Genomic DNA, 20,703 nt, shown 5'->3' with positions numbered 1-20,703 from the left:
GCCCCCATTTTTCCTGAAGGCAAGGAAATTAATCACTAACAAAGAAACGCTGCAAGCCGCGGATTGCAGGCAAGATATTCAACAAGAAGGCGTTTGAAAGTCTCTACGGTATTGAAGACTATCACGTCTCGGGGAGGCTTATTCCATAGATTTACTACTCATTGAAAAAAAAAAAAAAGATTTATTGATTCATGAGAGCTGAAGGATTTCCCAACAATTTTGTAAGTGTTTCCTTGAGTGTATTTGAAGAGTGTATCGTAAAATATTTACTGCAGTCCATGTTACCACTGCCTTTGACTATTTGAAACACCTGTATTAAATCACATCTTAGACTTGTTTGTGTGAATGGGAATAGATTTAATTCTTTAAGACGCTCTTCACATGATTTCTTTTCTAGGCTTGGTATGATTTTGTTACTCTGTTTTTTTTTTTTTTCTGGTAATAGGAGCACCATGCCTGAACGCAATATTCCAAAAGGGAACTGAATAAAGAGTTATACAAAGTGAGGATTGTATCCTTAAACTTATATTCAAAAGACCTGTCGATTAAGCCAATTTTTTACCCGCTTTCTTTACGCCTTCTGAACATTGTTGCCTATATTTTAAGCAACTCGATATTATTCCTTCTAAATAATTCTCGCAGTCAAGCCTTTTAAGTTGCTTGTTATTTTAAATATACTTTGCTTTCTCGTTTCTATACCCTACGTGAAGCACGCTGCACCTATCCGCATTAAAACTCATTTACCTCCAGGTTTGTCTCCACTCTGACAACTTGTCTAGATGTTTTTGCATAGATGTTTTTCCATTTATATTACTTGTTCATTAGAGACTACGGAATTCGATATTTTGGTGCCATCAGCAAACTGGCAACACCCTCATCGATGTCGTTTATATAAACATGAAGAGAACAGGTCCTAAGACTGATCCCTGTGCCACGTCGCTGGTTACGTTAGTCCACTTGAATGCTGTTCCATTTATTACTACTCTTTGTTTACCGTTGTTTAGCCAGTTTTCAACCCATCTCAACACGTCGCCTTGGATACCGTGTGATTTTAGTTTAATGAGTAAACGTTTATTGGGTACTTTGTCAAAAGTGTTTTGAAAATCAAGATATATTATATCTACCGCTTTACTCTCATCATATTGGTTCAGAATATCATAGAAGAAATCTAAGACGCTCTTCAAACAAGAGCGTTTGCTGAGGAAGCCGTGTTTTGTATTTTTTAGTAAGCTGTTTTCTTCTAAGTGATTAACGAGTGTATCTCTTATTAGTGTTTCAAGCATTTACCTTACGACTGAGTTAAGCTAATTGGCCGGTAATTACATGGTAAAAATTTACTGCCTTTTTTGAAGATCAGAGTTACGTTAGCAATCTAACTGGCACTGTACCGGACTACAGGGATTTATTGAACAATACGATCACTGGTTTAACTAATTCGGATTCCGCTTTTAAGATTCGGGATGAGATCGTGTTAGGCGCGGATGACGTCCTTTCTTTAAGTTTATCAATGCATTTTGACAAGTCACTTTCTGTTATAGTTATGCTGCTTAGGACGTCGTTGTTATTAATTTGTGCTGCTGGCACCGTAGGGATATCAATAAGGTCTACAGTAATTACTGAGGCAAAAAAAGTCTTTAGGATGTTACTAATTTGCTCCTCGTCGTTGGTGTAATCTCCATTTTCGTCAATTATGGGTCCAGTAGTTAAAGTAATCACTCTGTTTTGCCTGATAAAGCTATAGAATTCCTTCTTGCTCCTTTAACTCTGGTTCACAACTTGTAACTCGGTGAACCTTTTGGTGTGTTTGATTAACCTCTCTACGTCTTAACTCAAGGAATCTAGTGCGTTCCTCGTTATTACTGAAGGATTTTAATTTGTTATGGGCATCCCTCTTGGCGCGCAAGCATTCAGCTGTCTGAGTGCTCCACCACTTAGGCTTAACGTTTTGAGTGGGACGACGATTTTTCATTAGTAGGCACTCTTGCACTGCTTTTAAGTATCTAACCATGAAAAATTTCCAATGAGCATCAATATCTGCGTTGGTACGTGAGTGAGTTCTGTCCATTTCGGTAAATACTGGTTTTAGTTAATAGAAAATTGTTTTTCTGTAGACAGAGTGTTTCCTTTGAGTCCTTAGGCATGAAGTTCGTCCTTCTTTCCATCTTTATACTCTTTGTTCTTCTTTTTTTTTTACGACTCTATGTCTTTCCAATCTCGGTCTTCTCTCACTTTCTTTTGACGTTGTCTAAACCCTTCTTCATCCTCCTGCTGTCTCTCTCGTTTGTCGTGCCCCTTCTCGTGTCGCATTTCTTCATCACTTTTTTTCTTTTTCAGACTCCTGCTATTCATGTCAAGATTAAGTGTTACTCTGCATCTTATTTTCCTCTTATCTTTTCAAAGGATATCACTCTCTACATCTTTCTCTTCCTCTTCTTCTTCACTCTGCGTCCTTCTCTTCTACCTCTTATTCTGGGAATATCATCTCTCTTCCTCCTTTTCTTCAAGGGATATCACTCTCTGCATCCTTCTCTTCCTCCTCTTTTTCGAGGGATATCACTCTCTGCATCCTTCTCTTCCTCCTCTTCTTCGAGAGATATCACTCTGCATCCTTCTCTTCCTCCTCTTTCTCGAGGGATATCACTCTCTGCATCCTTCTCTTCCTCTTCTTCGAGGGATATCACTCTCTGCATCCTTCTCTTCCTCCTCTTCTTCGAGGGATATCACTCTCTGCATCCTTCTCTTCCACCTCTTCTTCGAGGGAATTCACTCTCTCAATCTTTTTTTTCTTCTCTTCTTCAGGGAATATCATTCGTTGCATCCTTCTCTTTCTCCTCTTTTTCGGAGTATATCACTCTGCATCCTTCTCTTCCTCTTCTTCTTCACTCTGCATCCTTCTCTTCCTCTTCTTCACTGTGCATTCTTTTTTTCCTCTTTTTCTAAGGATATCACTCTTTGCATCCTTTTCTTCTTCTTTTTCTTCACTCTGCATCCTTCTCTTCCTCCTCTTCTTCGAGGGATATCACTATCATTCTTTCTTCTTCTCCTCTTCTTTGGGGAATATCATTCTCTGCATCCTTCTCTCTTTATCGGAGGATACCACTTTCTGCATCTTTCTCTTTCTCCTCTTTTTCGGAGCATATAACTTCTTGGAATGAATATCACTCTCTCCATTCTTCTCATCCTCCTCTTATTCGTTGGATATCTCTCTCTCTGCATCCATTTCTTGCTCCTCTTTTTCGATGGATATCACTTCTCTTTTCCCTTTTCTTCACTTTTCATTCATCTCTTCCCCCCTACTTCTGAGTAATTGTCACTTTCTGCATACTTTTCTTCTCTCTCTCTTCTTCGAGGGATGTCTCTTTCTTCCTCCTTTTCTTCAGGATCATGTCACTCTCGGCTTCTTCTGTTTCTCATCCTAGTCTTTGGAGGACGCGTCGCTCTTGGCTCCTATTCGAATTTGTTGCTCTCGTGCTCAGCCTCGCCTGCTCTTCTTACTGGCTCCAGTCCCTTCCTCCTCTTTGCTCCGCTTTCGTTTCTGCTTCCTCTCACGCCCATCCTCTTCTTCTTCTATCTCACACTCTGATGTCGCCTCCACTTCAGCGTCTGACGCCTCCTCTTCCTCCTCTTCTCACCCGCCATTTTCGCTCGTTGTTTCCTCCTCCTGTTCGTAGGCAGTGTCTTTCTCCTCTTCTTCGTATTCGACTTCTTCTTTTTTCATATATTTCTTCCTCCTCCTCGTCTTCAGACTCTTCTTTCTCCTTTTCGTCTTCGTAGTCGTCCTCCTGTTCTTTGTGTTCATAGTTTTCGTCATTGTCATCGTCTTCCGATTCTTCTTCCCTTTTTTCGTCTTCCGAATCTTCTTCGTATCGTTTCATTTTTTTTCCACGTTGTGTAAACTCTTTTTCCTCTTCTTCCTCTCTCTTTCTTTTGTCATGCCTTTCCTCGTGCGATCCTTCTTCATAATTTTCTTCGTCATCGGATTCTTCTCCGTCTCCCCTCATTTTCTTTCCACGTTGTGTAAATTCTTCCCCATCATCCTTTTTCTCTCTCTTTCTTTTATCATGACTCTCTTCGTGCCGCCATTCTTCATCATTTTCTTCATGTCTGGAATCTTCTCTCTCTCCTCTCATTTTCTTTTCACGTTGCTTAAATTCTTCATCCTCCTCCTCTGTCTTTCTCTTTCCATGCCTGTGTTGGTGCCGCTCTTCTCCATTAGTCTCTTCGCTTTCAGACTGTTCCTCCTCATGTTCCGCCTCTTCTTGTTCCTCCTCCTCATCTTGCTCGAAGGAGGCGTCCCTCTCGTCCTCCATGTCTGACTCGCTCGTCGCCTCGGACTCGGGTTCGTATTCGGAGTCCTGCTCTAGGTAAAACTCTGGCTCAGACTCTTCCTCGGACGGAGTCTGCAGCTCGGACGATTCCTCGGACACGTAGTCGCTGCAGGAAACTGAGTCTTCATCTGTCTCCGTGTCGTAATCTGGGTCGTGTTCGTACGCCCCATACACACGTTCCTCTTCTTCGTCAGAACTCTCTTCCGTGCATTCGCTGTGCTCGCTGCTCTCTTCCTCATGAACGTCGTCTTGTAAATCTTCTTCCTCGTCCTCATCAGAACTGTAGACTCTTGCTTGCCGTCGCCGCCTCTTCTGATACCTCTTGCGCCTCTCCTCTTCCTGCTTCCTTCTCCTCTTGTCGTTCCCTCGTTCTCTGTAATGGCTGTGTTCGTGCTGCCCTTCTTCCCTCCTTCTCTTGTGCTCCCTCTCCCTGCAGCTGTCGTCCCTCTTCCTCTTATTCTCTCGCTGGCGGCACTCTCTGTCGTACGCGTTTTTCTTCTTGGGTTCGCAGAGCGTCTCCACGGCGGCCTGGATACGCTGGAACTTGACCGTCGCCTCCCGCACGCTGGCCGGGTTCTTGTCCGGGTGGTGGAGGAGGGCAAGCCGCCGGTACACTTTCCTGATTTCCTCGTGCGTGGCGCCGCGGCTCACGCCGAGGAGTGTGTAGTAATCGCTATTATTGTTGTTGTTGTCACTTGATGCCATTGTGGTTTATTTTGTCTGTGTTAGGCGTGTGTAAGTATACCCTTTCTCTATATTCTGCCTGTGTTAGGCGGGTGTAGGTATACCCTTTCTCAGTACCTGACATGGTTTGAGTGTTGAAACTGTCTTAGAGAGTTAGGAAAGGAGGGAGAATAGAGTTAGGAAAGAGGGAGAATAAAGAATAAAGCCAATGCTGAACTAAGGAAATTTTGTGCTCTACGAGATCTACCAACCAAAATTAAAACCCACCTGGTTAAGGCATTAGTAATACCTATTTTAGAAGATCCTCCTCTCCCTATTCATGCATTATCCACTTCTCAGATTAGTATTCTACAGAATGTAGAAAATGGATCACTTTGCTCCAGGTCAAAAATACCCATATACACTCACCACAGAGGAAATTCATAAAGCAACCAAAACAAAACCTATAAATATTACACTTCACGCACAGGAAGCAAAAACCTGAACACCATTACACCTGGACGATCATTATATCTATAAAAATCTAATTCATGCTCAAGTAAACATAGAAAGATACAATAAAAATTTCCCGAGCAATTTATCTAGTATGCAAACTTCCCCGACTCCTCAATTACACAAAACCACAGTTGATGAAACACCTCTTCACACTGCCATGAATAATCCCTCTGTTTACACTTAACAAGTCAGTACTTATCACTACTTCTTACTGTCCTTTCCTGGCACTGCTCTGTCTGAGACTTGCAGGACAATGAAACAAAGTGACTGGGTACACGGTGTATCAAATCTTATTTATTGCATAGAAAAAAATTAAATAAATGATAAATAAATAAACAAATTAATAAATAAATAAATAATAAAAGCAACTTTCTAGGTTCAGTAAAGAAACATAACCGGCGACTCCTACCTTGATCTCCAGCCAACCGTTTCCTCGTGTATAATTTGAAGAGCATATTGTGAAATATGAACAACAGTCCATGTTTTCATGTCTTTGATGATTTGAATCACTTGTATTAGTCATCTTTGCCTGAACGCAATATTACCAAAATATTAAAGAATTGTACAAAGTGAGATTTAGATTTATATTCAAAAGATCTGCCTATTAAGCCAATTATTTTATTGCTTTCTTTACGACTTCTGAACATTGTTGGCTAGGTTCTAAGCTACTCGATATTGCTCCTCCTAAATCAGTTTCGATGTCAAGAAAGAGAAAAGGTCCTAAGACTGATCTTTGTGCCACCCCGCTGGTTACGGTAGTCCACTTGGATGCTTTTCCATTCATTACTATACTTTTTTCTACGGTTTTGTACACAGTTTTCAACTCATCTCAACACGTCGCCTTGGATGGCGTGTGATTTTAGTTTCATTACTAAGCGTTTGCAGGGGACTTCGTTGAAAGAGTTTTGAAAATCAAGATATATTATATCTTCCACTTTACTTTCATCATACTGGTTCAGAATATCATAGGAGAAATCTATGAGTCTCTTCAAACAAGAGCATTTGTTTCGTAAGTCGTGTTCAGTAGTTTTAGTAAGTTGTTTTCTTATAAATGATTAACGAGTTTATCTCTCATTAGTGCTTCAAGCATTTACCTTGCGACTGAATTAAACTGACTGGCCGGTAATTACATGGTAAAGATTTATTTCCTTTTTTGAAAATCAGAGTTACGTTAGCAAGCTTCCACTCATCTGGCACTGTACCGGAGTGCAGGGATTTATTGGACAATACGATCAGTGGTTTAACCAGTTCGGATTTCGCTCCTTTAAAGATGCGGGGTGAGATCGTGTCAGGCGCGGGTGACCTTCTTTCTTTAGTTTATCATTGCATTTCGACAAGTCACTTTGTCATACTCATGCTACTTAGGAGGTCATTCGTATTATTTTGGAGTGCTGGCACTGTAGGGATGTCACCCAGGTCTTCTACTGTAAATACTGAGGAAATCATAGTGTTTAGAATGTTACTAATTTGCTCCTCGTCGTTGGTGTAATCTCCATTATCGTCAATTAATGGTCCAATAGTTGAAGTAATCACTCCCAATTGCCTGATAAAGCTATAAAATTAATAGAGTTACATTTTTCTCTGGTTCACAACATGTAACTCGGTGAACCTTTTGGTGTGTTTGATTAACCTCTTTGCTTTACGTCTTAACTCAAGGAATCTACTGCGTTCCTCGTTATTACTGAAGGATTTTAATTTGTTATGGGCATCCCTCTTGGCGCGCAAGCATTCAGCTGTCTGAGTGTTCCACCACTTAGGCTTAACGTTTTGAGTGGGACGACGATTTTTCATAGGTACGCACTCTTGCACTGCTCTTAAGTATCTATCCATGAAAAATTTCCAGTGAGCATCAATATTTGCCGTGGTACATTAATGAGTCCTGTCCATTTGGTTAAGTACTGATTTCAGTTAACAGAAATTTGTTTTTCTATACTTAAAGAATTTTCATTGCTTTTCTTTGAGTCCTTAGGCATAAAGTTCGTCCTTCTATTCGTCTTCCTACTCTTCGTCTTTCTATTTTTCTATCTTTCTACTCTCTTTCTCCTCTCATTTACTTTTGACGTTGTCTAAACCCTTCTTCATCCTCTTCCTGTCCCATTCTTTTGTCGTGTCGCTTCTCGTGTCGCATTTCTTCATCATTTTTTTGTTTTTGAGAGTCCTCCTTCTCTTCTTCATATCCGGATTATGTATTACTCTGCATCTTATCTTCTTCTCTTTTCGGAGGATATCACTCTCTGCATCCATCTCTTTCTCCTCGTCTTCTCTCACCATCCTTCTCTTCCTGCTCTTCTTCACTCTTCATCCTTGTCTTCCTCTTCTTTTTTCGAAGGATATCACTCTCTCCATCCTTCTCTTCCTCATCTTTACTCTGCATCCTTCTCTTCCTATTCACTCTTCCTATCACTCTTCAGCCTTCTCTTCCTCCTCTTCTTTGAAGGATATCACTCTTTGCATCTTTTTCTTCCTCTTCTTCTTCACTCTGCTTCCTTTTCTTCTTCCTCCTCTTTGCGGAATATCACTCTCTGCAGGCTTCTCTTCTTTCTCTTCTTCAAGGGATATCACCCTCTCCATCCTTCTTGTCCTCCTCTTCTTCGGGGAATATCATTCCTTGCATCCTTCTCTTCCTCCTCTTTTTTCGGAGGATTTCGCTCTCTCAATACTTCTCTTCCTCCTGTTTTTCGAAGGATATCACTCTGTATCTTTCAGAGCCTCTTCGTCTCCCTGCATCCTTCTCTTCCACCTCTTCTTCGCGGGATATCACTCTCTCCATCCTTCTCTTCCTCTTCTTCGGGAAATATCATTCTCTTTTTGGGAGGATATCACTCTCTGCATCCTTCTGTTTCTCTTCTTCTTCACTCTGCATCCTTCTATTTTTTCTCTTCTTCGAATGGGTATCACATTCTGCATCCTTCTCTTCCTCTTCTTCGTCACTCTGCATCCTTCTCTTCCTCCTCTTCTTCGAGGGATATCACTCTCTCCATCTTTCTTCTTCTCTTCTTCGGAGAGTATCATTCTCTGCATCCTTCTCTTCCTCTTCTCTTTCGGAGGATATCACACTCTGTATCCTTCTCTTCCTCCTCTTCTTCGAGGGATATCACTCTCTCCATCCTTCTTCTTCTCTTATTCCTAGAATATCATTCTCACCATCCTTGTTTCTCCTATTTTTCGGAGAATATCACTCTGCATCCTTCTACTCCTCCTCAAAAAGATATCACACTCTGCATTTTTCTCTTCCTCCTCCTCTTCACTCTGCATCCTTCTCTTCCAATTTTTCTTCTTCACTCTGCATCCTTTTCTTCCTCCTCTTCTTCAGTCCTTCTCTTCCTCTCCATCAGTACGCATCTTTCTTTTCCTCCTCTTCTTCAAAGGATATCATTCAATGCATCCTTCTCTTCCTCTTTTTCTTCACTCTGCATCCTTCTCTTTTTCTTCTTCTTCTTCTTCACTCTGCATACTTCTCTTCCTTTTCATCTGTCTGCATCCTTGTTTTCCTTCTCCTCTTTCAATGATATCACTCTCTGCATCTTTCTCTTCCTCTTCTTCTTGGAAGGATAACACTCTCTTCATCCTTCTCCTCCTCTTCTTTGGGGAATATCACTCTCTGCATCCTTCTCTTCCTCCTCTTCTTCGAGGGATAACACTCTCTCCATCCTTCTTCTCCTCCTCTTCTTCGGGGAATATCATTCTCTGCATCTTTCTCTTCCTCCTCTTCTTGGAAGGATGACAACCTCTCCATCCTTCTTCTCCTCCTCTTCTTCAGGGAATATCACTCAATGCATCCTTCTCTTACTCCTCTTTTTCGGAGGATACTACTCTGCATCCTTCTCTTTCTCCTCTTTTTCGGAGGATATAGCTCTGCATTTTCCAGCTCCTCTTGGAATTGATATCACTCTCTGCATCATTTGTCGTCCTCCTCTTATTCGAGAAGGATCACTCTCTGCATCCTTCTCTTAATTTTTTTTTTTCGAAAAATATTAGTCTCTACATCCATTTCTTGCTTCTCTTTTACGTGGGATATCACTCTCTACATCCCTCTCTTTCTCTTGCTCTTCACTTTGCAATCATCTCTTTCCCCTTTCTCCTGGTTAATTATCACTTTCTGTACACTTCACTTCCCTGTCTTCTTCAAGGGATGTGTCTCTCTTCCTCCTCCTCTGCGGGAGACGTGTCACTGTCGTCTTCCTCTGTTTCTCATCCTAGTCTTTAAAGGACGCGTCGCTCTTGGCCTCCGTGTCTAACTCTGGCTCGTAGTTGCCTTTCTTGCTCGCGTGTCTCTGCTCAGCCTCGCCTGCTCTTCTTACCGGCTCCAGTCCCTTCATCCTCTCTGCTCTGGTTTGTTTCTCCTCTTCTTCTATCTCGCAGTTTGTTGTCGCCTTCGCCTCAGCGTCTGACGCCTCTTCTGCCTCCTCTTCTCATTCCCCATTCTCCCTCTGTGGTTCTTCCTCCTCTTCGCATAATGAGTCTTTCTCCTCTTCTTCGTATTCTACTTCTTCTATTTCGGATTCTTCTTCCTCCACCTCATGTTCTGACTTTTTTTTTCTTTTTTTCCTCTTCGTTATCGCCCTCCTGATCTTTCTCTTCATATGTTTCATCACTGTCCTCCTCTTCCAATTCTTCATCCCTTTTTTCGTCTTCCGAGTCTTCTCTGTATTCTTTTGTTTTCTCTCCGCGTTGTGTAAACTCTTGTCCATCCTCTTCTTCTCTCTTTCTTTTGCCATGTCTCTTCCCGTGCCTCTATTCTTCATAATTTTCTTCGTGTTCACATTCTTTTCTGTCTCCCCTCATTTTCTTTCCACGTTGTGTACATTCTTCCCCATCATCATCTTTCTCTCTCTTTCTTTTGTTATGACTCTCTCCGTGCAGCCCTTCATTATTTTCTTCGTTTTTGGACTCTTCTCTCTCTCCTCTCATTTTCTTTGCCCGTTGCTTAAATTCTTCATCCTCCTCCTGTGTCTTCCTCTTTCCATGCCTGTGTTGGTGCCGCTCTTCTTCATTAGCCTCTTTGCTTTCAGACTGTTCCTCCTCAAGTTCCGCCTCTTCCTGTTTTTCCTCCTCGTCTTGCTCGGAGGAGGCGTCGCTCTCGTCCTCTATGTCTGACTCGCTCGCTGCCTCGGACTCGGGTTCGTATTCGGAGTCCTGCTCTTGGGAAGACTCTGGCTCAGACTCTTCCTCGGACGGAGTCTCCAGCTCGGACGATTCCTCGGACTCGTAGTCACTGCAGGAAGCGGAGTCTTCATCCGTCTCCGTTTCGTAATCTGGGTCGTGTTCGTACGCCCCATACACACGTTCCTCTTCTTCGTCAGAACTCTCTTCCGTACATTCGCTGTGCTCTTCCTCATGAACGTCGTCTTGTAAATCTTCTTCCTCGTCCACATCAGAACTGTAGACATGCCGTCGCTGCCTCTTCTGATTCCTCTTCCGCATCTCCTCTTCCTGCTTCCTTCTCCTCATGTTATTCCCTCGTTCTCTGTAATGGCTACGTTCGTGCTGCCCTTCTTCCCTCCTTCTCTTGTGCTCCCTCTTCCTGCAGCTGTCGTCCCTCTTCCTCTTATTCTCTCGCTGGCGGCACTCTCTGTCGTACGCGTTTTTCTTCTTGGGGTCGCAGAGCGTCTCCACGGCGGCCTGGATGCGCTGTAACTTGACCGTCGCTTCCCGCACGCTGGCCGGGTTCTTGTCCGGGTGGTGGAGGAGGGCGAGCCGCCGGTACGCTTTCCTGATTTCCTCGGGCGTGGCGCCGCGGCTCACGCCGAGGAGTGTGTAGTAATCTTTGTCTGTGTTAGGAGGGTGTAAATATACCCTTTCTCAATATTCTGCCAGTGTTAGGCGGGTGTAGGTATACCCTTTCGCTACCTGACATGGTTTGAGTGTTGAAACTGTCTTGGAGAGAGAGGTAGGAGTTAGGAAAGAGGGAGAGTGTTTCCAGCCAATCAGCATTCATCTTGCCATTGTGATTCCCTCCAATCAGCGTTCTCTTTGCCATAATGACCACCACCATTATTAGATGAAGGTACTCGAAGATAAACCTTGCTCAAACTTATTGGAAAACAAAGCGTTTGATGGAAGTATTGGAAAATAAATCTGCTAGCAATGAAAGCCTTGTTGGGGCAAAAAGTCATTTTAACATCACGTGGTTTATGATGAGGCGTAGGAGACGGCAATAGACGGGACACAGACCAGAGAGGGTCAAGATGGTCAAGCTGCAAAGTTTTCGCAAATTTAGAGCCTAACAGTACAGAGTAAAATGTAAAGGTTATGTATTGACAGAGGTAGCATTGGGTACTTGTAGGATGTGCTTTCTCATTGAATACTAATTGTGTGAACAAATTCCATTCGTAAAAGTAATGCGAAGTGTTTAACATAATTTATGTATTTAACATAATTTATTTGAAGGGATATGAATCCAATTTTAAGGAACTTTTTGTTACATAGTTACATAGAAAAACAGGCACAATATACCTTGCGGTCCTTAACGACGTGACCTGACCTAGGGCTACTAATGTGATTGTAGAAGAAAGGACAGCAAAACAGAAGGCACTCACCACACCCTCCACTCCGTCTGGCATAAGCAACACAGGAAAACATGTCGGAAAGAAATACCTTTTGGTGTTAGAAAAGAAAAAACCCGAAGTAAATTTTATAGGAAAGAAAGAAAATAGATGAAATGAGGTGCCTACATTTCCTGAAGGCAAGGAAATTAATTACTAACAAATAAACCATGTAAGCCGCGGATTACAGGCAAATTATTTCATAAGATGGCGCTTAAAATTCTCTACGGCATTGAAGTGTATCACGTCTTGAGGAACCTTATTCCATAGATTTACTACTCAGTGAAAAAAAAAAAAAAATTTTATTCATGGGACATGAAGGATTTCCCAACAATTATGTAACTATTTCCTCGCGTGTAATTTAAAGAGTTTATCGTGAAATATTTACTGCAGTCCACGTTATCAATTCCTTTGACTGTTTTAAACACCTGTATTAAGTCGCCTCTTAGCCTTGTTTGTGTCAAAGGGAATAGATTTAGTTCTTTAAGACGCTCTTTGTATGAATTCATTCCTAGGCTTTGTGTAATTTTGTTACGCTAAACTCGTTTTAATTTTCCAGTGTTTTTTTTTTTTTTCCAATAAGGGCACCATGCCTGTAGGCAATATTCTAAAAGGGGACTGACTAAAGAGTTATACAAAGTGAGGATTATATTCTTAGATTTATATTAAAAAGATCCAACGATTAACCCAATTATTTTATTCACTTTCTTTACGACTTCTAAACATTGTTGGCTATGTTTTAAGCTACTCGATATTGTTCCTCCTAAATCAGTTTTTGTCAAGGCTTTTAAGCTGCGTATTATATAAAATATATTGATTAATTGGTTTCTCGTTGCTATACTCTTTTCAAGCACTTTGCGCGTATCCGCATTAAAAACTTATTTGGCAGGTTTATATCCACTCTGGCTATTTTTCTAGATGTTTTTTGCACTTTTATTACTTGTTCATTAGAGACTACGCATTTCCCTATTTTGGTGTCATCAGGAAACTTCGATATTATACTGGTAACACCCTCATCTATGTCGTTTATATAAACAAGGAAGAGAACAAGTCCTTACACTGATCCCTGTCCCACCCCGCTGGTTACGTTAGTCCACTTGCATGGTTTTCCATTTATTACTACTCTTATCTTTACGGTTTTTCAGCCAGTTTTCAACCCATCTCAACACGTCGCCTTGGACACCGTGTGATTTTAGTTTAGTCAGTAAACGTTTTTGGGAGACTTTGTCGAAGGCGTTTTGAAAATCAAGATATATTATATGAACCGCTTTACTCTCTTCATACTGGTTCACAATGTCAGGAGAAATCTAAGAGGTTCGTCAAACAAGAGCATTTGCTGCGGAAGCCGTGTTGAGTATTTTTAAGTAAGTTGTTTACTCCTTAGTGATTAACGAGTGTATCTCTTATTAGTGTTTCAAGCATTTACCTTACGACTGAATTAAGGTAAATGGCCGGTAATTATAATCTTTTTGAAAATCGAAGTTACATTAGCAACCTTTCACTCGTTTGGCACTGTACCGGACTGGAGGGATTTATCGGGCAAAATGATCAGTGGTTTGACCAATTCGGATTTCGCTTCTTTTAAGATGGAGGGTGAGATCGTGTCAGGCGCGGGTGACGTTCTTACTTTAAGTTTTATCGATACATTTTGATAAGTCACTTTGTCATACTGATGCTACTTAGGACGTCGTTGGTATTATTTTGAATTGTTGGCACCCTAAAAATGTCACTGAGGTCTTCTATTGTAAATGCTGAGGCAATCAAAGTGTTTAGAATGTTACTAATTTGCTCCTCGTCATTGGTGTAATCTACATTATCGTCAGTTATGGGTCCAATAGTTGAAGTAATCACTCTCTTTTGCCTGATGAAGTCATAAAATTACTATGGTTTCGTTTAACTCTGGTTCACAACATGCAACTCGGTGAACCTTTTGGTGTGGTTGATTAACCTCTTTGCTTTACGTCTTAACTCAAGGAATCTACTGCGTTCCTCGTTATTACTGAAGGATTTTAATTTGTTATGGGCATCCCTCTTGGCGCGCAAGCATTCAGCTGTCTGAGTGTTCCACTACTTAGGCTTAACGTTTTGAGTGGGACGACGATTTTTCATAGGTACGCACTCTTGCACTGCTCTTAAGTATCTATCCATAAAAAAAATTTACAATGAGCATTAATATCTGCGTTGGTACGTGAGTGAGTCCTGTCCATTTCATTAAATACTGGTTTGAGTTAATAGTAATTTATTTTTCTGTAGACAGAGAGTTTCTTTTGAGTCCTTAGGCATGAAGTTCGTCCCTCTTTTAGTCTTTTTACTCTTTGTTCTTCTTTTTTTCTTACGACTCTATGTCTTTCCAATCTCTGTTTTCTCTCATTTACTGTTGACGTTGTCTAAACCCTTCTCCATCCTCCTCCTGTCTCTCTCTTTTGTCGTGCCCCTTCTCGTGTCGCATTTCTTTATCATTCTTTTCTCTTTCAGACTCCTTCTGCTATTCATGTCCAGATTAAGTGTTACTCTGCATCTTATCTTCCTCTTATTTTTTCGAAGGATATCACTCTGTACATCTTTCTCTTCCTCTTCTTCTTCACTATGCGTCCTTTTCTTCTACCTCTTATTCTGGGAGTATCATCTGCATCCATCTCTTCCTCCTTTTTTTTTTTCGGAAGATACCACTCTCTGCATCCTTCTCCTCTTCTTCGGGGAATATCATTCTTTGCATCCTTCTCTTCCTCCTCTTCTTCGAGGGATATCACTCTCTGCATCCTTCTCTTCCTCTTCTTCGAGCGATATCACTCTCTGCATCCTTCTCTTCCTCCTCTTCTTCGAGGGATATCGCTCTCTGCATCCTTCTCTTCCTCCTCTTCTTCGAGGAATATCACTCTCTGTATCCTTCTCTTCCTCCTCTTCTTCGAGAGATATCACTCTCTGCATCCTTCTCTTCCTCCTCTTCTTCGAGGGATATCATTCTCTGCATCCTTCTCTTCCTCCTCTTCTTCGAGGGATATCACTCTCTGCATCCTTCTCTTCCTCCTCTTCCAGGAATATCACTCTCTGTATCCTTCTCTTCCTCCTCCTCTTCGAGAGATATCGCTCTCTGCATCCTTCTTTTCCTCCTCTCTTCTTCGAGGGACATTCTGCATTCTTCTCTTCCTCCTCTTCTCCAAGGGATATCACTCTGCATTCTTCTCTTCCTCCTCTTCTCCAAGGGATATCACTCTGCATCCTTCTCTTCCTCCTCTTCTTCGAGGGATATCACTCTGCATCCTTCTCTTCCTCCTCCTCTTCGAGGGATATCGTTCTCTGCATCCTTCCCTTCCTCCTCTTCTTCGAGGGATATCACTCTCTCCATCCTTTTTCTTCTATTCTTCTTCAAGGAATATCATTCGTTGCATCCTTCTCTTCCTCCTCTTTTTCGGAAGATATCACTCTGCATCCTTCTCTTCCTCTTCTTCTTTAGTCTGCATCCTTCTCTTCCTCTTCTTCAATATGCATTCTTTTTTTTCTTCTTCTTCTAAGGATATCACTCTCTGCATCGTTTTCTTCTTCTTTTTCCTCACTCTGCATCCTTCTCTTCCTCCTCTTCTTCGAGGGATATCACTATCATTCCTTCTTCTTCTCTTTTTTGGGGAATATCATTCTCTGCATCCTTCTCTCCTATCTCTTTATCGGAGGATACCACTTTCTGCATCTTTCTCTTTCTCCTCTTTTTCGGAGCATATAACTTCTTGGAATGAATATCACTCTCTGCATCCTTCTCATCCTCCTCTTCTTCGTAGGATATCTCTCTCTGCATCCATTTCTTGCTCCTCTTTTTCGATGGATATCACTTCTCTTTTCCCTTTTTCACTTTTCATTCATCTCTTCCTTCCCTACTTCTGGGTAATTATCACTTTCTGCATACATCTTATCCTTCTGCTCTTCGAGGGATGTCTGTCTTCCTCTTCTTCTTCGTCTCTTGTCACTCTCGACTTCCTCTGTTGTTTATCCTAGTCTTTGGAGGACGCGTCGCTCTTGGCTCCTATTCGCCTTTGTTGCTCTCGTGCTCAGCCTCGCCTGCTCTTTTTACTGGCTCCAGCCCCTTCCTCCTCTTTGCTCCGCTTTCGTTTCTGCTTCCTCTCACGCCCATCCTCTTCTTGTTCTTCTCTCTCACACTCTGATGTCGCCTCCACCTCAGCGTCTGACGCCTCCTCTTCCTCCTCTTCTCACCTGCCATTTTCGCTCGTTGTTTCCTCCTCCTCTTCGTATTCAGAGTCTTTCTCCTCTTCTTCGTATTCGAAATCTTCTTTTTCGGATATTTCTTCTTCCTCCTCGTCTTCAGACTCTTCATTCTCCTTTTCGTCTTCGTAGTCGTCCTCCTGTTCTTTGTGTTCATAGTTTTCGTCATTGTCATCGTGTTCCGATTCTTCTTCCCTTTTTTTCGTCTTCCGAATCTTGTCCACATCATTTCATTTTTTTCCACGTTGTGTAAACTCTTTTTCCTCTTCTTCCTCTCTCTTTCTTTTGTCATGCCTTTCCTCGTGCGACCCTTCTTCATAATTTTCTTCGTCATCGGATTCTTCTATGTCTCCTCTCATTTTCTTTCCACGTTGTGTAAATTCTTCCCCATCATCTTCTTTCTCTCTCTTTCTTTTATCATGACTCTCTTCGTGCTGCGCTTCTTCATTACCTTCTTCGTGTTCGGAGTCTTCTCTCTCTTCTTTCATTTTCTTTTCAAGTTGCCTAAATTCTTTATCCTCCTCCTGTATCTTTCTCTTTCCATGCCTGTGTTGGTGCCGCTCTTCTTCATTAGTCTCTTCGCTTTCAGACTGTTCTTTCTCATGTTCCGCCTCTTCCTGCTCTTCCTCCTCGTCGTGCTCGGAGGAGGCGTCCCTCTCGTCCCCCATGTATGACTTGCTCGTCGCCTCGTACTCGGATTCGTATTCGGAGTCCTGCTCGTGGGAAGACTCTGGCTCAGACTCTTCCTCGGACGGAGTCTCCAGCTCTGACGATTCCTCGCACTCGTAGTCGCTGCAGGAAGCGGAGTCTTCATCCGTCTCCGTCTCGTAATCTGGGTCGTGTTCGTACGCCCCATACACACGTTCCTCTTCTTCGTCAGAACTCTCTTCCGTGCATTCGCTGTGCTCGCTGCTCTCTTCCTCATGAACGTCGTCTTGTAAATCTTCTTCCTCGTCTTCATCAGAACTGTAGACTCTTCCTTGCCGTCGCCGCCTCTTCTGATACCTCTTGCGCCTCTCCTCTTCCTGCTTCCTTCTCCTCTTGTCGTTCCCTCGTTCTCTGTGATGGCTGTGTTCGTGCTGCCCTTCTTCCCTCCTTCTTTTGTGCTCCCTCTCCCTGCAGCTGTCGTCCCTCTTCCTCTTATTCTCTCGCTGGCGGCACTCTCTGTCGTACGCGTTTTTCTTCTTGGGGTCGCAGAGCGTCTCCACGGCGGCCTGGATACGCTGGAACTTGACCGTCGCCTCCCGCACGCTGGCCGGGTTCTTGTCCGGGTGGTGGAGGAGGGCGAGCCGCCGGTACGCTTTCCTGATTTCCTCGGGCGTGGCGCCGCGGCTCACGCCGAGGAGTGTGTAGTAATCGCTGTTGTTGTTGTTGTCACTTGATGCCATTGTGGTTTATTCTGTCTGTGTTAGGCGGGTGTAAGTATACCCTTTCTCTATATTCTGCCTGTGTTAGACTGGTGTAGGTATATCCTTTCTCAGTATTTGACATGGTTTGAGTGTTGAAACTGTCTTGGAGAGAGAGGTAGGAGTTAGGAAAGAGGCAGAGTGTTTCCAGCCAATCAGCTTTCACCTTGCCATTGTGACTTCCACCAATCAGTTTTCTCTTTGCCATAATGACCACCACTATTATTAGATAAAGGTACTCGAAGATAAACCATGCTCACAACTGGAAAATAAATCTGCTAGCAATGAAAGCCTTGTTGGGGCAAAAAGTCCTTTTAACATCGCGTGGTGTATTATGAGATGTAGGAGGCGGAAATAGACGGGACACACACCAGAGAGGGTCAACATGGGCAAGCCGCACAGTTTTCATAAGTATAGAGCCTAACAGTTGTAATGCAGTCCAGAGTAAAATGTAAAGGGTATGTTTTGAAAGATGTAGCATTGGGTGTCATTAAATGCTAATTGCGTGAAGAAATTTTTTTCGGAAATGTAATGCAAAGTCTTATGGGATATGTAACATAATTTATTTGAAGAGAGATGAATCCAGTTTTGAGAAAGTTTTTGTTCCACAAAGATACATAGGAAAACAGGCCAGAAAAAACTCTGCAGTCCTCCCGAGGTGACCTGACCTAGGACTACTAAGGTGACAGTAGAAAAAAAAAGGACAGCAACTGAGAAGACTCTCTCCCCACTCTCCATTCTCTCTGGCATAAGCCGTACAGGAAAACAGGTCGAAAGGAAATACCGTACGGAGTTAGAGTAAGTTTTAAGTAAGTAAGTAAGTAAGTAAGTAAATTTTAAAGTAAAGAAAGAAAATAGATGAAATGAGGTGCCCCCATTTCCTGAAGGCAAGGAAATTAATCACTAACAAACAAACGCTCTTAGCCGCTGATCGCAGGCAAAAATTTTTTTCAAGATGGCGTTTAAAAGTCTCTGTGCTATTGCAGTCTATCACGTCTCGATGAAGCCCATTCCATACATTTACTACTCGGAAAAAAATATATATTTTGATTCATAAGATTTGAAGGATTTCCTAACAATTTTGCAACTGTTTCCTCGCGTGTAATCTTAAGAGTGCATCGTGAAATCTTTACTGCAGTGCACGTTATCAATGCCTTTAATTATTTTAATCACCTGTATTAAGTCGCCTATCAGTCATATTTTTGTTAATAGAAATAGATTAAACTCTTTAAGACGCTCTTCGTATGATTTGTTTCTTAGGCTTAGAATAATTTTTGTTACTCTACGATGAGCTCTTTCTAATTTATCGATGTCTTTCCGGTAATAGGGCACCATGCCTGAACGCAATATTCCGGAAAGGGACAGGCTAAAGAATAATATAAAGTGAGGATTGTATCCTTAGATTTATACTAAAAAGATCTGACGATTAAGCTAGTTAGTTATTTTCTACTTTTTTTACGACTAGGTTTTAAGCTACTCAGTATTGTTATTCCTAAATCAATATCACTGTCAACGCTTTTAAGCTGGGTATCATATAGAATATACTTTGTTTTCTCGTTTCTAGATCCCATGTGAAGCACTTTGAAAGGTTTGTCCGCACTATGACAACTCCTCTAGATTTTTTTAGCATTTCTATTCCTTGTTCGTTAGAGATCTTGGAATTCGCTTTTTTGGTGTCATCAGCAAACTTCGATATTATACTGGTAACACCCTCGTCTATGTCGTTTATGTTAACAAGGAAGAGAACAGGTCCTAAGACTGATCCCTGTGCCACCCCGCTGGTTACGTTAGTCCACTTGGATGCTTTTCCATTTATTACTAATCTTTTGTTTACGGTTGTTTAGCCAGTTTTTAACCCATCTCATCACGTTGCCTTGGATACCGTATGATTTTAGTTTCATCAGTAAACGTTTGTGGAGGACTTTGTCGAAGGCGTTTTGAAAATCAAGATATACTATATCTACCGCTTTACTCTCATCATACTGGTTCACAATGTCAGAAGAAATCTAAGAGGTTCGTCAAACAAGAGCGTTTGTTTCGGAAGTCGTGTTGAGTATTTTTAAGCAAGTTGTTTACTTCTTAGTCGTCGGTGTAATCTCCATTATCATCAATTATGGGACCAATAGTTGAAGTAATCACTCTGTTTTGCCTGATAGAGCTATAAAATTCCTTCTTGTTTGTTTAACTCTGGTTCACATGTAATTCGGTGAACCTTTTGGTGTGTTTGATTAACCTCTTTGCTTTACGTCTTAACTCAAGGAATCTACTGCGTTCCTCTTTATTACTGAAGGATTTTAATTTGTTATGGGCATCCCTCTTGGCGCACAAGCATTCAGCTGTCTGAGTGTTCCACCTCTTAGGCTTAACGTTTTGAGTGGGACGACGATTTTTCATAGGTACGCACTCTTGCACTGCTCTTAAGTATTTATCCATAAAAAATTTCCAATGAGCATCAATATCTGCGGTGGTACGTGAGTGAGTCCTCTCCATTTCCTTAAATACTGGTTTGAGTTAATAGTAATTTGTTTTTCTGTAGACAAGGAATTTTCTTTGAGTCCTTAGGCATGAAGTTCGTCCCTCTTTTCGTCTTTTTACTCTTTATTCTTCTTTTTTTTTTTCTTACAACTCTATCTCTTTCCAATCTCGGTCTTCTCTCACTTACTTTTGACGTTGTCTAAAACCTTCTTCATCCTCCTCCTGTCTCTCTCCTTTGTCGTGCCTCTTCTCGTGTCGCATTTCTTCATCATTCTTCTCTTTTTCAGACTCCTGCTATTCATGTCCAGATTAAGTGTTACTCTGCATCTTATCTTCCTCTTATTTTTTCGAAGGATATCACTCTCTACATCTTTCTCTTCCTCTTCTTCTTCACTATGCGTCCTTCTCTTCTAACTCTTATTCTGGGAGTGCCATCTGCATCCATCTCTTCCTCCTTTTTTTTCGGAAGATACCACTCTCTGCATCCTTCAACTCTTCTTCGGGGAATATCATTCTTTGCATTTCGAGGGATATCACTCTGCATCCGTCTCTTCCTCC

At 41.9% G+C, this 20,703-nt stretch overlaps 2 protein-coding genes across 3 annotated transcripts; both read right to left on the bottom strand.

Annotated features, from left to right (window-relative positions):
* Positions 1-3,389: 3,389 nt before the first annotated feature.
* Positions 3,390-20,661, bottom strand: LOC135111975 (cilia- and flagella-associated protein 251-like). 2 transcript variants are annotated; one of them, XM_064025704.1, is made up of 2 exons: positions 11,358-14,569; positions 3,390-5,129 (listed from the first exon to the last, which is right to left on the bottom strand). In XM_064025704.1, the coding sequence occupies exon 2, from the start codon at positions 5,031-5,033 to the stop codon at positions 3,597-3,599; it is 1,437 nt and encodes a 478-aa protein (XP_063881774.1). In that variant the 5' UTR covers positions 5,034-5,129; positions 11,358-14,569; the 3' UTR covers positions 3,390-3,596. The 2 variants fall into 2 exon arrangements, with proteins under 2 accessions (XP_063881774.1, XP_063881776.1); XM_064025706.1 differs by having other exon boundaries at positions 4,510-5,129; positions 11,358-20,661.
* Positions 6,963-15,737, bottom strand: LOC135112427 (cilia- and flagella-associated protein 251-like). Its single transcript, XM_064026889.1, has 2 exons — positions 15,607-15,737; positions 6,963-11,304 (listed from the first exon to the last, which is right to left on the bottom strand). Exons 1-2 carry the CDS (start codon positions 15,735-15,737, stop codon positions 10,242-10,244), a joined length of 1,194 nt encoding a protein of 397 aa, XP_063882959.1. The 3' UTR covers positions 6,963-10,241.
* Positions 20,662-20,703: the final 42 nt, after the last annotated feature.

This window comes from Scylla paramamosain, chromosome 23, assembly GCF_035594125.1.
Source record: "Scylla paramamosain isolate STU-SP2022 chromosome 23, ASM3559412v1, whole genome shotgun sequence".
Classification (NCBI taxonomy): Eukaryota; Metazoa; Arthropoda; class Malacostraca; order Decapoda; family Portunidae; genus Scylla; species Scylla paramamosain.
The sequence above is the reverse complement of the archived record's forward strand: the minus strand, read 5'-3'. Positions and strand labels throughout refer to the sequence as shown.

Excerpts from the sequence above, each read along its gene's own strand:
- LOC135111975 (XM_064025704.1), bottom strand. The coding sequence starts at position 5,033 with ATGGCATCAAGTGACAACAACAACAATAATAGCGATTACTACACACTC.
- LOC135112427 (XM_064026889.1), bottom strand. The coding sequence starts at position 15,737 with ATGCAGAAAGTGGTATCCTCCGATAAAGAGATAGGAGAGAAGGATGCA. Across the intron at positions 11,305-15,606 it reads GAGGAAGAGAAGGATGCAGA|GGTATATTTACACCCTCCTA; the intron begins GTGAGGAAAAAG and ends ATATTGAGAAAG.